The sequence below is a fragment of the Oncorhynchus mykiss genome, chromosome 8 (assembly GCF_057628025.1).
Source record: "Oncorhynchus mykiss isolate SJ-2025 chromosome 8, ASM5762802v1, whole genome shotgun sequence".
NCBI classification, from domain to species: Eukaryota; Metazoa; Chordata; class Actinopteri; order Salmoniformes; family Salmonidae; genus Oncorhynchus; species Oncorhynchus mykiss.
Genome location: NC_143029.1, coordinates 13,438,746 through 13,453,101, shown reverse-complemented (window position 1 = coordinate 13,453,101; position 14,356 = coordinate 13,438,746). Strand labels below are relative to the sequence as shown.

General features: G+C 40.8%; 1 protein-coding gene across 1 annotated transcript in view; it reads right to left on the bottom strand.

Annotated features, from left to right (window-relative positions):
* ezrb (ezrin b) overlaps window positions 1-14,356 on the bottom strand; it is a 56,877-nt gene that overhangs the window by 41,443 nt on the left and 1,078 nt on the right. The window contains exons 2-3 of the mRNA XM_036984802.2: window positions 13,987-14,096; window positions 7,049-7,132 (exon numbers count right to left, since the gene is read on the bottom strand). Coding sequence (XP_036840697.1) covers window positions 7,049-7,132; window positions 13,987-13,998 — 96 coding nt within the window. The 5' untranslated portion in view covers window positions 13,999-14,096. The remainder of the gene's footprint in view (window positions 1-7,048; window positions 7,133-13,986; window positions 14,097-14,356) is intronic.

Below are 14,356 nucleotides of genomic sequence, written 5' to 3'. Positions count from 1 at the left end.
CTGATCAGTCATGGAAATAAAAGTGCTGAAAACTAATTGGCTCCCTATTTAAAAAGAAGATGGAGAACAAGCTTTGAAGGAAAAATACTGGAGTTTTGGTGCAGGTACAGCCAACTAGCACAAAAATAATATTACGCTATTGTCAAAATGATAAGATAACATATATCGTAAAAGACTACACCCTGATATGTGACTATATCAATGTTATTCTCCCATTAATCAGGGATTAGCGTAGTGAGAGGGAAGAGTAGTCAATTACAGATCTGGGAAATCACTTGTTGGAGAGGTGCTCTTTTCCGCTGACTTCGGAGCTCAACTGTAATAGACCAGAGACTTCTTTGATCTCTAGGTTTTTTAATTATTTTCCAAAATGACTGCAACATAGATATATGTATAGGCTGAAATGGCACCCTATAGTTCTATATTATGGGTTATGGAGAGTCTATAGACCAGGCATTTCAATTAGGATGAGAAACTCTCACCAGTCGCCAGGCCATGTTCTGTTTGTGTCGCTGACAGATTCCCCACCCAATCATCATGTGGGGTGCTTAGCTGGTTGGGTGAACACACACACACACACACACACACACACACACACACACACACACACACACACACACCAAACCCATTCCTATCCGATAAGCAGTGGCCAAGGTTAACATAAAATCAAGCGCCCAGTACTTACTTAGCTGCCACCAAATATGGATCTGGGCTAACGTGCCAGAGTTGCAGGAGATGAATGACTTTGATTCAGGTTACATTTTTTCTCTCCAAATTGTATTTTAGCACAACAAGCACTGACTAGTCAGGCCTGAAATGAGAGAGTGCATCTGACTGTGTTGTCTCCCCTGGAATGAAAGTCCTGAGGGTTTCAGGACACAAACAGCCCCTTTCATGGGTCTTTGGGACCGGGAACCACACAGAAAGGAGGTAGAGAGAGAGAGGGTATTGAGTCATCTAAATGAAGGATTCCTTTTCCCCAGGGGAATAAGTACAACTAGAGGCCTTTGTCCGTCTGCAAAAGCAGAACATGTCCGTCTAGGGATGGGTCAAACAGATTTTTATCAAATAACAATAGTACCTGTATTAAAGACAAAACCCCACCGTAAGTACTGGAATGAACTAATCAACCTTCCAGGAGTTAAAAGGCTGCAAAGTACTTGACCAAAGAGTTACAAACTGGGTGTGACACTCACTGCCAGGCCATCAGCCAATCATTAAACAGCTCTAAGACAAACATTTGCAGTTGAATCAATGAAGCTCAAACTGTAGATTACATGTTAGCTGTTCTCACCCAACACAAAAGACCTAGTTTAGTCCCACAATGGATTCAAGAATTGTGCCATGCATGACATCAAAAGATTCTCTCATTCTTTATCTTTGGGGCGCAGATCATTGTTAAATATGCAGTATTATTCAAAGGATTAAAGATGTATAATATACACAATCTACATCCTGTATATAAAACTGGAGGGGAAAAAACTATTGAGAAGCAGCTTGAACCACCTCTGGACAACTTTAGAGAATCTCCCACTCTGCATCACATGCAGTCTGAACAGTGAGACAGGAGCACGAATGCCACACCTTGCACGGTCACTCCAGTCAAACGTGAACAGTGAACTGTTTAGGTGGCCTGTCCTGAACGTATACATTCACAGTATCTAAGAAAAACTGTGGGGGAAAAGGCTTTAAGCAGTTCTATGGAAAAATCAAAGTGAGTGTGTTGAAGAGGTAGGGCTGAGGCAGCAGGGCTGCACGTCAATGGTCCTATGATCAGCCCCCCCCCCCCCCCCAGAGAGGAGGATATGATCAGGGCCCACCACAGAGAGGAGGATATGATCAGGGCCCACCACAGAGAGGAGGATATGATCAGGGCCCACCACAGAGAGTGGCCCACTCCAGGCCACTTTAACAGGGGATGGGCTCACCACTGATGCTGAGTAATACCAGTGTGTGTGGGGGGGTCACTCTGTGTGTGTGTGTGTGGGTGAGTGTGTGTGTGTGTGTGTGTGAGTGAGGGGGAGGACCGGGCTGCTCATTTGACGGCTATACAGTATGGAGCAGGCCTTTGCCGAGAAGCTGCTTAAATAAACAGCCCCTCGTGGCATGCTGGGACAGCCTCACATGAAGGTGCAAGCTGGTGGCTCTGATATTCAGCAGTCTCAGCCATGTACACAGGCTTGCGTGGCCTCCAGATTATGGGCCTCACAAAAACTAGGGCAAAGCAATTGACTAGGTACTGGTCTGTTTCAGCTGTCGTGGGCAGCCTAGCTGTTAGGAGAAGGAGACCAGTTGGCTAGGTACTGGTCTGTTTCAGCTGTCGTGGGTAGCCTAGCTGTTAGGAGAAGGAGACCAGTTGGCTAGGTACGGCTCTGTTTCAGCTGTCGTGGGTAGCCTAGCTGTTAGGAGAAGGAGGTGCCTTCTGTACACTTGAGTGCCACGCATACAGGGACCTTTGAAATGTTTGTACATTTGATTGGTGGATTCAAATAAAGTATTTAAAATGTGTGTGTGTGTGTGTGTGTGTGTGTGTGTGTGTGTGTGTGTGTGTGTGTGTGTGTGTGTGTGTGTGTACGCTTCTGTCTCACTGTCTGTGTTCTTCCTGCTACTGACTTCACCCGCTCATGCCAAGTTTCTAATTCAATTAGGTCACAGGCTTTGGACAGACACATTTCTAACCAGAGGAAGCAGTAGTTCAACGTCAGTAGACTTCAACTTTGGCTACTGGTGGTTATCAGATGGACAGTTCACAAGACAAACCCATTACGTGCACCTGTATTGTGAGCGCCGACAAACTGTTTCCAACACAAATTATTCGACATTATACGACAATGTCTGGCACACCCCACTGAGGCCTTTCAACACGTAGCTGACGGAATTCTTAGTGACACTGAAGTGGAACATCTGAATCTAATACTGATATCTCTGCAGAGAGCCTGAAGGTAAAATTCCCTACCTTGAATATACTACAAGTTTGCATTTCTTACAATGCAGGAAAATGATCAGCAACAAAAGAGTGAGAAAATGAAGATCCTACATGATGCCTTTGGAATCCAGTCCATACTGTGGCTACAGACGTGACACCATGGGACTCAACCATTACATAAGCACATAATTTTTTTAAGTTTTTTATTTGTCAAATACACCAGAAAGGTGCAGTGAAATGTGTTGTTTTACAAGGTCAGACATGGTAGTATGGCGCCCCTGGAGCACATAAGAGCTAAGTGCCTTGCTCAACGGCACATCGACAGATTTTTCACTTTGGGTATTCGAGCCAGCAACTTTTGCTCTAACCACTAAGATAGCTGCCGCCTCCTCACATCCAGTACATTACACTGAAGTACCAACCAACAAGAGGTTACGGCAGCAACTTACTACAAGCTCGTCAATGTAAGGTAATCTGAGAACAATACGATATTGTCTTATTGTCCCTCTATACTTACTATACAAACATGCTGTATTCAAAGATGTTGTACAGAAAACATTGACGTCAGGAACCGGCTCAAACACATGTATTTCTGGGTTCCATGGGAAGGACAATGGTTGGGATGATTCACTTTTAGAGGTCGACCGATTATGATTTTTCAAGGCCGATACCGATACCGATTATTGGAGGACAAAAAAAGCCGATACGGATTAATTGGCCGATTTATATATATATATATATATATATATATATATATATATATATATATATATATATATATATATATATATATATATATATATATATTTGTAATAATGACAATTACAACAATACTGAATGAACACTTATTTTAACTTAATATAATACATCAATAAAATAAATGTAATCTCAAATAAATAATGAAACATGTTCAATTTGGTTTAAATAATGCAAAAACAAAGTGTTGGAGAAGAAAGTAAAAGTTCAATATGTGCCATGTAAAACAGCATTTCAGTTCCTTGTTCAGAACATGAGAACATATGAAAGCTGGTGGTTCCTTTTAACATGAGTCTTCAATATTCCCAGGTAAGAAGTTTTAGGTTGTAGTTATTGTAGCACTATTTCTCTCTATACCATTTGTATTTCATATACCTTTGACTATTGGATGTTCTAATACGTACTTTAGTATTTCCAGCCTATTCTCAGGAGTTGATAGGCTTGAAGTCATAAACAGCGCAATGCTTGAAGCACAGCGAAGAGCTGCTGGCAAACGCAGTAAAGTGCTGTTTGAATGAATGCTTACGAGCCTGCTGCTGCCCACCATCGCTCAGTCAGACTGCTCTATCAAATCCTAGACTTAATTATAATATAATAACACACAGAAATACGAGCCCTAGGTCATTAATATGGTCAAATCCGGAAACTATAATTTCGAAAACAAAAAGTTTATTCTTTCAGTGAAATACAGAACCGTTCCGTATTTTATCTAACGGGTGGCATCCATAAGTCTAAATATTCCTGTTACATTGCACAACCTTCAATGTTATGTCATAATTATGTACAATTCTGGCCAATTAGTTCGCAATGAGCCAGTGGTCCCAAACTGTTGCATATACCCTGACTCTGCGCGCAATGAACGCAAGAGAAGTGACACAATTTCCCTAGTTTAATATTGCCTGCTAACATTAATTTATTTTAACTAAATATGCAGGTTTAAAAAATATATACTTTGTGTATTGATTTTAAGAAAGGCATTGATGTTTATGGTTAGGTACATTCGTGCAACGATTGTGCTTTTTTCGCAAATGCACTTTTGTTAAATCATCCCCTGTTTGGCGAAGTTGGCTGTCTTTGTTAAGAAGAAATAGTCTTCACACAGTTCGCAACGAGCCAGGCGGCCCAAACTGCTGCATATACCCTGACTCTGTTGCACAACACGCAAGAGAAGTGACACAATTTCCCTAGTTAAAAGAAATTCATGTTAGCAGGCAATATTAACTAAATATGCAGGTTTAGAAATATATACTTGTGTAATGATTTTAAGAAAGGTGTTGATGTTTATGGTTAGGTACACATTGGTGCAACGACAGTGCTTTCTTCGCGAATGCGCTTGTTAAATCACCTGTTTGGCGAAGTAGGCTATGATTCAATGATATATTAACAGGCACCGCATTGATTATATGCAACGCAGGACAAGCTAGATAAACTAGTAATATCATCAACTATGTGTAGTTAACTTCTTAAGGTATAGGGGGCAGCATTTTCACTTTTGGATAAATAGCGTGCACAATTTCAACTTCCTGCTACTCATACCGCTTCCACTGGACGTCACCAGTCTTTGGACAGAGGTTATTCCTTTGTGCAATGAAGAAGTACGGCCATCTAGGAACTGGGTTGCACTGTTGAGAGTTGCGCAAGACTTGAAAAGTAACGTTGGTTTGTTGTCTTCCTGTATTGAACACAGATAAACCCGTCTTCAATTTGATTGATTATTAACGTTTAAAAATACCTAAAGTTGTATTACAAAAGTAGTTTGAAATGTTTTGGCAAAGTTTACAGGCAACTTTTGAGATATTTTGTAGTGACGTTGCGCAAATTGGAAGCTGTTTTTTTCTGGATCAAACGCGCCAAATAAATTGACATTTTGGATATATATGGACGAAATTAATAGAACAAAAGGACCAATTGTGATGTTTATGGGACATATTGGAGTGCCAAAGGTACTCGTCAAAGGTAAGGCATGTTTTATATTTTATTTCTGTGTTTTGTGTCGCGCCTGCAGGGTTGAAATATGCTACTCTCTTTGTTTACTGTTGTGCTATCATCAGATAATGGCTTCTTATTCTTTCGCCGAAAAGCCTTTTTAAAATCTGACATGTTGGCTGGATTCACAACGAGTGTAGCTTTAATTTAGTATCTTACATGTGTGATTTAATGAAAGTTAGATTTTTATATTTTATTTTAATTTGCCGCGCTGCATTTTCCCTGGCTTTTGGCCAAGTGGGACGCAAGCGTCTCCTATCCTAGAGAGGTTAACTTGTGATTATGTTAAGATTGATTGTTTTTATAAGATACGTTTAATGCTAGCTAGCACCTTGCCTTGGCTCCTTGCTGCACTCGCATAACAGGTAGTCAGCCTGCCACGCAGTCTCCTTGTGGAGTGTAATGTAATCAATCGGCCATGATCGGTGTCCAAAAATGCCGATTACCGTTTTTATGAAAACTTGAAATCGGCCCTAATTAATCGGCCATTCGGAATAATCGGTCGACCTCTATTCACTTCCAGAAATAATGTCAATTTTACATCTAGATTGTTATATATATATTGTAATCTGATAAAAAGGAAAAGGCTTTTATCATGCTCTCTCTTCTAACACTACCGGTAATCAGTTTCAGTAACATCACCCTACCGGTAATCAGTTTCAGTAGCCTCACACTACCGGTAATCAGTTTCAGTAGCCTCACACTACCAGTAATCAGTTTCAGTAGCCTCACACTACCAGTAATCAGTTTCAGTAGCCTCACACTACCAGTAATCAGTTTCAGTAATCAGTTTCAGTAGCCTCACACTACCAGTAATCAGTTTTAGTAGCCTCACACTACCAGTAATTAGTTTCAGTAGCCTCACACTACCAGTAATCAGTTTCAGTAACATCACCCTACCGGTAATCAGTTTCAGTAGCCTCACACTACCAGTAATCAGTTTCAGTAACATCACCCTACCGGTAATCAGTTTCAGTAACCTCTTGGCTCTAAGCACAACACCCCTTTCGGGAAATGGTTGCTAGAGTACGTGAGGAGAGAGGGTCTGATAAGAACAATTCCAGTTCAAATCTCTTGAAACCCTGCCTTAGATAACATATCAATGGCTGTGAGTGGGTACAGGACAGGCCTGGAGGTATGGAGAGGTGGGGGAGTGGGCTTGGGGCCGGGTCACTAGAGCAGGGCAACTGATAAGCGCGCGCACACACACACACACACACACACACACACACACACACACGAGAGGATGGCTTCAAAATATATTTAATATAAATGTCTGCAAAAAATATATTGTAAATACTCTAGGTGCTCTGTTGTTGCTGGTAATAACAGGACCAACCCTATGAATATAACAGCAAGAAGGATACTGTAAACACTGACCTGGTCAAAGAGCTGTTTACCAGTGGTGCTGGGCTGGACGGCAAACTCCAGCTCAGCGTCCATGGTGGTGACACGAACATTGACCTGTGGAGGGAGAGACATGACAGAAAGACATTAGTAACACAAAAACATGACTATTTACTATCTAGTCAGAGAGAGAGGGGTTAAAACACTATAGGAACTAACAGTGACAGAGCAGCTGAGGATTAATCTACATGTCACACAGACATGTACTTCAAAGGGGATGATACTGTATGTAAAGACAGAATAAACACAACAGAGCATGTGTTTGTTTATCTATGCTTTGTAACAGACAGAAAGACTGATCGGAGGGAACTGAGTGGGAAAATCACAATGTGTTTTACCTCAAATATTTACTCCTGAGCTCTCGTTTCAGATTTCATACTAAGCTAGTCTGGTAAACTTCTCTGTTTGACTATAAAGTAAATTGTGTGTGGTTGTGAAGCACGTCAGCCTTTTGTAGCTACCAGCTGCAGTTAGCTAGTTACAGTAAAGGCACATGGTTGACTTCAGAGGGGGCCCCTGTCGGAGATAGCCATAGGTGGTGAGGGCGATAGTGTCATAACCCCTTGACACAGACCAGCCTATCAGGATAGCGTGGGTGGGCAGGGAAGTTTGTCAATACAGCCTATGTCCATTCACTGCAGTTTTGAGAGAAAAGGCATGCGTTTCCATTCTTCGGTTAATGATTGATAAGGCTGACCTATGCTGCACAAACAGTCCTAGTTTTGGTCTGCTTACGGAGGTCCACTGAGGTAATAAAATGATTCAAACAACTAAAACGTTGCAAATACGGAGAAAAACGTAGGGGAAAAAAACTGCCTTGTGAGTTGCAATGAGAGCATCTTCCCGATTTCCATGAATGAGACATGACATCAACTGTGTAAGGCTTTCACAATAGAGACCCGTGATAGGATATCACCACTTCAGTGACTAAAGTCCTGCTAAAATACATCATAGTCATTACAATGTCAGCATTGTGAGCTCTCTAACACACACCAGTCCTTCAACTCTCTCTTCTAGGTCAGATGTTGTTTCAGTTATGATTCGGTTCTACAGTACAGTATTTACCCAGGTTATTGGTTAGCACTGACTGACAACCCTATAAAGAAGTGTGTGGACTTAGAGATGAGGGAGCGGAAGCCTGCTGTTAGCAGAGCCTTTGGTGTAATCTGTCATCTCCTGGCCATTGTGAATGACATTGAGGCTCTGTAGTGAGCAAACTCAATGGTGCCTAATGGAAACGGCCAAACGGGACGTCTGCTGGGCTGGGCCCTGGGCTCTTACTGACTGACTGTTGACTCACAGCCATGCTCCCTAGCTGCCTCGTAGGCTACATACAGAGCCTACACAGAATAACTGACGTGACGATAGCAGTAGACAATTATTCCATAGAAAGAACAATTCAACCCTTTCAGAACAAAGTGAATGTGAATGGACTACAAAGAGAAAATTGCATCTACATTTACATTTAGGTCATTTAGCAGATGCTCTTATCCAGAGTGACTTACAGTCAGCACATTCAACTACAGTAGATGAAAGGTAAGGTAGGTAATGTAGATAAAAGGTAAGGTAGGTAATGTAGATAAAAGGTAAGGTCGGTAAGGTAGATGAAAATGTAAGGTAGGTAAGTTTAGGTAAGTTAGGTAATGTAGGTAAGGAAGATAAAAGGTAGATGAAAATGTAAGGTAGATGAAAAGGTACGGTAGGTAAGTTCAGGTAAGGTAGAAATGTAAATAAAAGGTAGGCAAGGTAGATAAAAAGTAAGGTAGGTAAGTTTAGGTAAGGTAGATTAAAGGTAAGGTAGGTAAGGTAGATTAAAGGTAAGGTAGGTAAGGTAGATTAAAATTAAGGTAGGTAAGGTAGATTAAAGTTAAGGTAGGTAAGTAAGTTTAGGTACGGTAGGTAAGGTAGATTAAAGGTAAGGTAGGTAAGTTAAGGTAAGGTAGGAAAGATAGATAGATAAAAAGTAAGGTAGGTAAGGTAGATGAAAAGGTACAGGTAGGTAAGGTAGCATGAAAGGTTGTTTATTTTTTTGCATTGGAAAAGCCTCATAATGGACATATTGAATGTTGTGGTCAGCTGTGACTGGTTCAGTCTGAGTCTGGGAGTCCAGTTGGAGGAGGGGGGGTAGTTCAACAGGAATTCAGCATGGCACACCGTAGCAAAACATTTTCCAACAGAAAAATTAAAATATGTGTTCTTATTGGACAAATTTAGCAAGTTTAGCTCTCTATTAAACACAACCAGGGACTGACATTATCATCACTAAACCTGGAGGTGGGGGGCTCCTAGCTCACACTGTGGGAAGCAGCATCCAAAACAGAGGTAAAAAAAGAGAGAGAGAGAAGAAAACTCCATTAAACAGCAACACAAAGATCCCCTTTCAGCTGGGCCTCCCCAGTGGTTCCTCTCCTATACCACTATGCCTTCTAAACAGACCTTAGGTCCCAGACTGCACACAGTCAAACTGACTCCAGATCAGCTGTGTGAGGGAGACAGACAGGCCTTTTCCCTGTGACGACACAGTTAAACTGACTCCGGATCAGCTAAGTGGAGGAAAAGGACAGGAAACGTGCACAACGTTATCCCTCCACATCGTTGTATAATATACCTAGAGTAATGACAAAATCGGGGCACCCTAAGTCAACACACCCAGACCAACAGAGAGAGGAACAAGTGAGTGGGCACCGCCACACACACAAAACCAGTGGGTGAGTGACATCTGATCTCATGCAATTCGACTAACGGTAAGTCACTGAAGCCATTCAGTTAGAACATTACCAGAAAACATGACATTAATGATACAAATACACTGGGCAAAGACCTACATTTCCAGAAAGTGCAACTCTGGTGAGAATGACTATAATTATTATTCTGAAACCATAAGAGAAGTACACGTATGCTTATGACAGCAAACTTTCCAACTGACTCGAAATGATCCTTTGTATATTAATCAACAAACCAAATGTGATTTGACTCAATGCGATACAATAACACTTGTTGCATAAACACATTCATTTTCCATTCTAAATGATGGGCCTCTCTGAACTGTCTGTCTGTCTGTCTGTCTGTGTGTCTGTGTGTCTGTGTGTCTGTGTGTCTGTGTGTCTGTGTGTCTGTGTGTCTGTGTGTCTGTGTGTCAGTCACAGGAAAGAGGCCTGTAAATGATGTATTTGTCTATGGTGTATGTAGGCACCTGAGCTGAGCCATAAGGGAAACTGAGCACCTACCACCACAATATCAGTTGGGGGGGGCAATCCCCCCCACACTTTCAATCTGAAATCCCCATCACCAACTCATGAATTTGTCATTATTGCAGATTAAAAGTGTTTGATACATTACTGGCTCTATATTTATCTTTTAAAATCGCCCCCGTCTCATCTCAATCGAATAGTTTAGACTGTTTGGATGTGTTGACAGACTCGGAGTGAGTTGCTTCTACCATGCAGTGCGTGTAGCAAAAGTGATTACTGTCCTCGTTATGAAATTATCAACTTTACCCTGTATATCCAAAAATTACCATAATACTGATTGTTTCAAGCAAAACTACCAAAATTAGAAAGCGCAAGCCATTTTACAAACATTTGAATGCTGAAGGTGATGCGCAGGTGTGCCAGATCACTAGTGCTGAGCGATTAACCCAAATGTTGGTTATTTTCCGTTTTTTAAACAACTAATTGACCAACATCGGTTCAATAATTTGAATTCCATTTCATGTGGGGTTTTTTATTTTTTATTAATAGTTTTATTCTGTGTTCTTAAGGCATTCAACCCTCATAATGCATAGTGCGTTTAATGTTTAAAATAATAATAGAAAACAGAGATTATTATTTTTATAATCTAACAGAAACCGAACAGAATAGCTCTAGTTGATCATTGTGCAAAGCTGCATAGCACACAGTTTGACTATGCTACTGATAGTGCCTAGGGTTGTTGGGAATGCAAAATGACTTGTAGATCAATGACTGTCAACACAATTACATGCTAAGTTCGACACTGAAGGTGAGGACGCGGTTGTCACAAAAGATGAGAGGTATTTTCAGAAGGTATAAAGAAAATAATACAAAAAATACAAAAAAAACTCAACTCCGATTGAATACACTTGAATACATTTTCTGACCGATGCATGCTACATTTGGATCTTTTGGGGTCCCGCGGACCGATGCACTCACATCTTATTAAACATTTGAACCGGGGACCGATGTGTATTTGTGAATCATTACATCTCTAGTCGTAACCAAATTGAGGTTGAGTGGATCGCAGGTGTCTAAGTAAAAAAATATATAAATATATATTTTTAAATATAATACATTTTTGGGGGGTGAAAAAATACTGCAGTCTGAATTTAAACAACATACCAGGTAGAAAGTGTGTAGAAATGTATTCTTTGAAAAAAAAAAGCTTTAATAAATATATTTTCAATATGTAGTTATTAGCGCCAATTAGCAGATTTTGTGGTTTCAAACATGTGAGCTTGCCAACATTCCTCATCAAGAATATGATCAATATGGAATTATTGACAATGAAAAAGTTAGGAATATTGTTCACTTGTGTAATGTAATTGCTACATTTACAGTCAATATAGCATTAAAACTAGTTTTCCAGATTGCATTTCGGCCTTAAAGATATGAATATTGGGTCAGTCACGACTGAGACAACCTGGTTCATTCTGGGTCCCGAGGCAAAACAATTTAAGAACCTCTAGTCTAGTGTGCAAAACCCTTCACTGGTTAATGAGTTGGTTGACCGATGGTGATCATCATCTCACCACAGTGGCTCAACAGAATGGGCTACATGCTACATTCCCATTCAATATTTAACAACGGTGTGGCTTTAAAGGAGTCTGTTGCAATGTGGGGTTGTCATGGGAACATGTCTGCAATGCCCCACAGAATCATATAGCCAAAAACTCCCACTGGGCTGGGTCCTACCTGCTGCTGACCAGCTGAAGGTCCCATGGAGACTGGAGTGGGGGTAGAATACACCCCTGCTGCGTCCCTTTCAATTAGGTATTTAGGACTGAGACCTCTAATAGTGGGTTAGTTTTGCAGACTGGGGCACCTCAGCTTGGCCAACTTGTTGACTGAACATAGTGTATTAACTTTTGTTAACAACTAAAGACTATATAATGATGTCTAAATATATAATGACGTGATAAGTGCCAACATGATGACTCTTCGGAGTGACATGCCCAGAGGGCGTAACAGCAGGCATCGTCATATTATTGAGTTATCAATTATACACGAGAACAAATTATTAACAATGGGTTTCAGACAAGAGAAGGAAACACCCACATCTGTGTGTGTGTGTGTGTGTGTGTGTGTGTGTGTGTGTGTGTCAGACTGTCAAAATGGATGTTCAAGGGGCCGTGAAACAGGATTCAGGGAGAGCCAAGGAGGGAACATGATTCACTTGATGACAATGTGCAGGTTGGCATTTATTGGGATGACTCATGTTCTGGAGGCAGCTCTGCAGGATAGTCAATAGCTGGCATAGCCACAAAGTAATACAATCTGAAATCTAACCCTAATCTTTACCGCACTGTTTACCTTATGCCTAACCTTAATTTAAGACAAATTTAAGCAATTTTTTGTTTTTGTGAATTCTTACGATATATAGCCAATTTTGACTTTGCAGCTGGCCCATCTAGTGGAAATCACTCGGCTCTGCCTCCAGGACAAGATGTATCCTATTAAAGGTCAACCTGCTGACAATGTGTCATTCTGACAAGTGTAAATTGAGAGAGAGAACACCAAACCAGGATCTCAATCTCAGCTGCTCAAATCTCAACTTTCTCTTGTCAGATTACTTTCTCTTCTAAACCAATGAAATCTACTCTAGATGTATTTCTCTATATGATAGATACATTCTACTAGGTTTGATGTGTTTTTCACAGTAAATAGGATTTTGGCTTAAATGGATAGTATTGCATCACAACTCACAATACTGAATCTCAATATGGGCTGATCATCATGTCAGTGAAACTCAGTTTGTGTTATAGAAAGCCCATCTAGTCAGTAGTGAGCATAGCAGCCACAGCCTAACAAAACATGTTGACCAACCAATGCTATAAATAGGCGCAAGATCATCAAAAAAACATTGGCAATATTTAATGTCTTTCTTAACTCACGGTATATAGAGAGAAGCCCGTAAGTGGCAGTAAATCAATGCTTATGCCTCATCATTGATATCGTGGAGAGAAAATAAAACGGTCCTCCATTATATTACCAAAAAGGGCAGGTTTTCAAGTTGTGTGCCTAAATGTGGAGTAGCAGAGAGTGCTACTGTGTCATGTAGCCAGCACCACAATGATGTCACTTTCCAGTGATGCTCTTAACACTTTATGACTCCTAGTCTTCTAGTGTCTCGGATGAGAGACTGGGGGGGCTAATGAAAGTCCATATTTTTGGGGGGGAAGTGCTGTCAAAGACAAATGTCACCAAAAAAATGACCAGCTTTAAACCCAGGTAGGCCTCAGCTAGGATATTACATTAAGTCAAATAAAAAGGTTCTGAGAGTAAGACTAATGAAGACGACTAAACTTCATGTGAGGAAGCACATATATTCAGACAGTGTGACCACTTACAAGAGGCCAACTTCTTATTCTCATCTTCAAGAGAATGTATTGATATAAGTGGGGATGTTTGTATTTTCATCTACAAGTGAAACTACAAATTAAACCATAGAAAAATTATATATATTTGGTGTAAAATAGTCATTACAGCACAAATAGCTTATAGTACCTCCTCTTATCATGAGCAGACATCGTGTCTCTTGCCTGCCTGGGCTACTTGGATCTCGACTCAGGACTGCCAACGTATCCTCTTTAGTTACCAAGCATATGTTTAGACAACTCAGTAGAACTCTGACGACCTTAACATATTTGAAATATACAAAATCACTGCAATACTTACAGCTTTAGGCATTGTGTGTCCTTTTCCTGGGTCCGTGCGCGGAGCTGTGAAGTTGGTTTCCAAATACTTCGGATAGCCTACTAAATGACGTCTCCACAGTCAGTGCCTTCCTGTCAGAGAGAGCGAAAGAGGATAAACGCGTTTCAGCCACTCCGGTGATAACCAGTCAGACGGGACTACCCTGCCTTCTTTAAACGCTGGTGCGAAATAGAGATTGGTTGACGCAGCCCTCGTACAGCCGTATGAATCACTTTTTATAAATAGTCTATGGAAATTCAGATTAAACGAGCCTCACCCATAACAGCCACAAAACGGAGAGTCGAGCTTTAACACAAAAAATAAATTAGGAGTCTCCACCCTTATAGGTAAA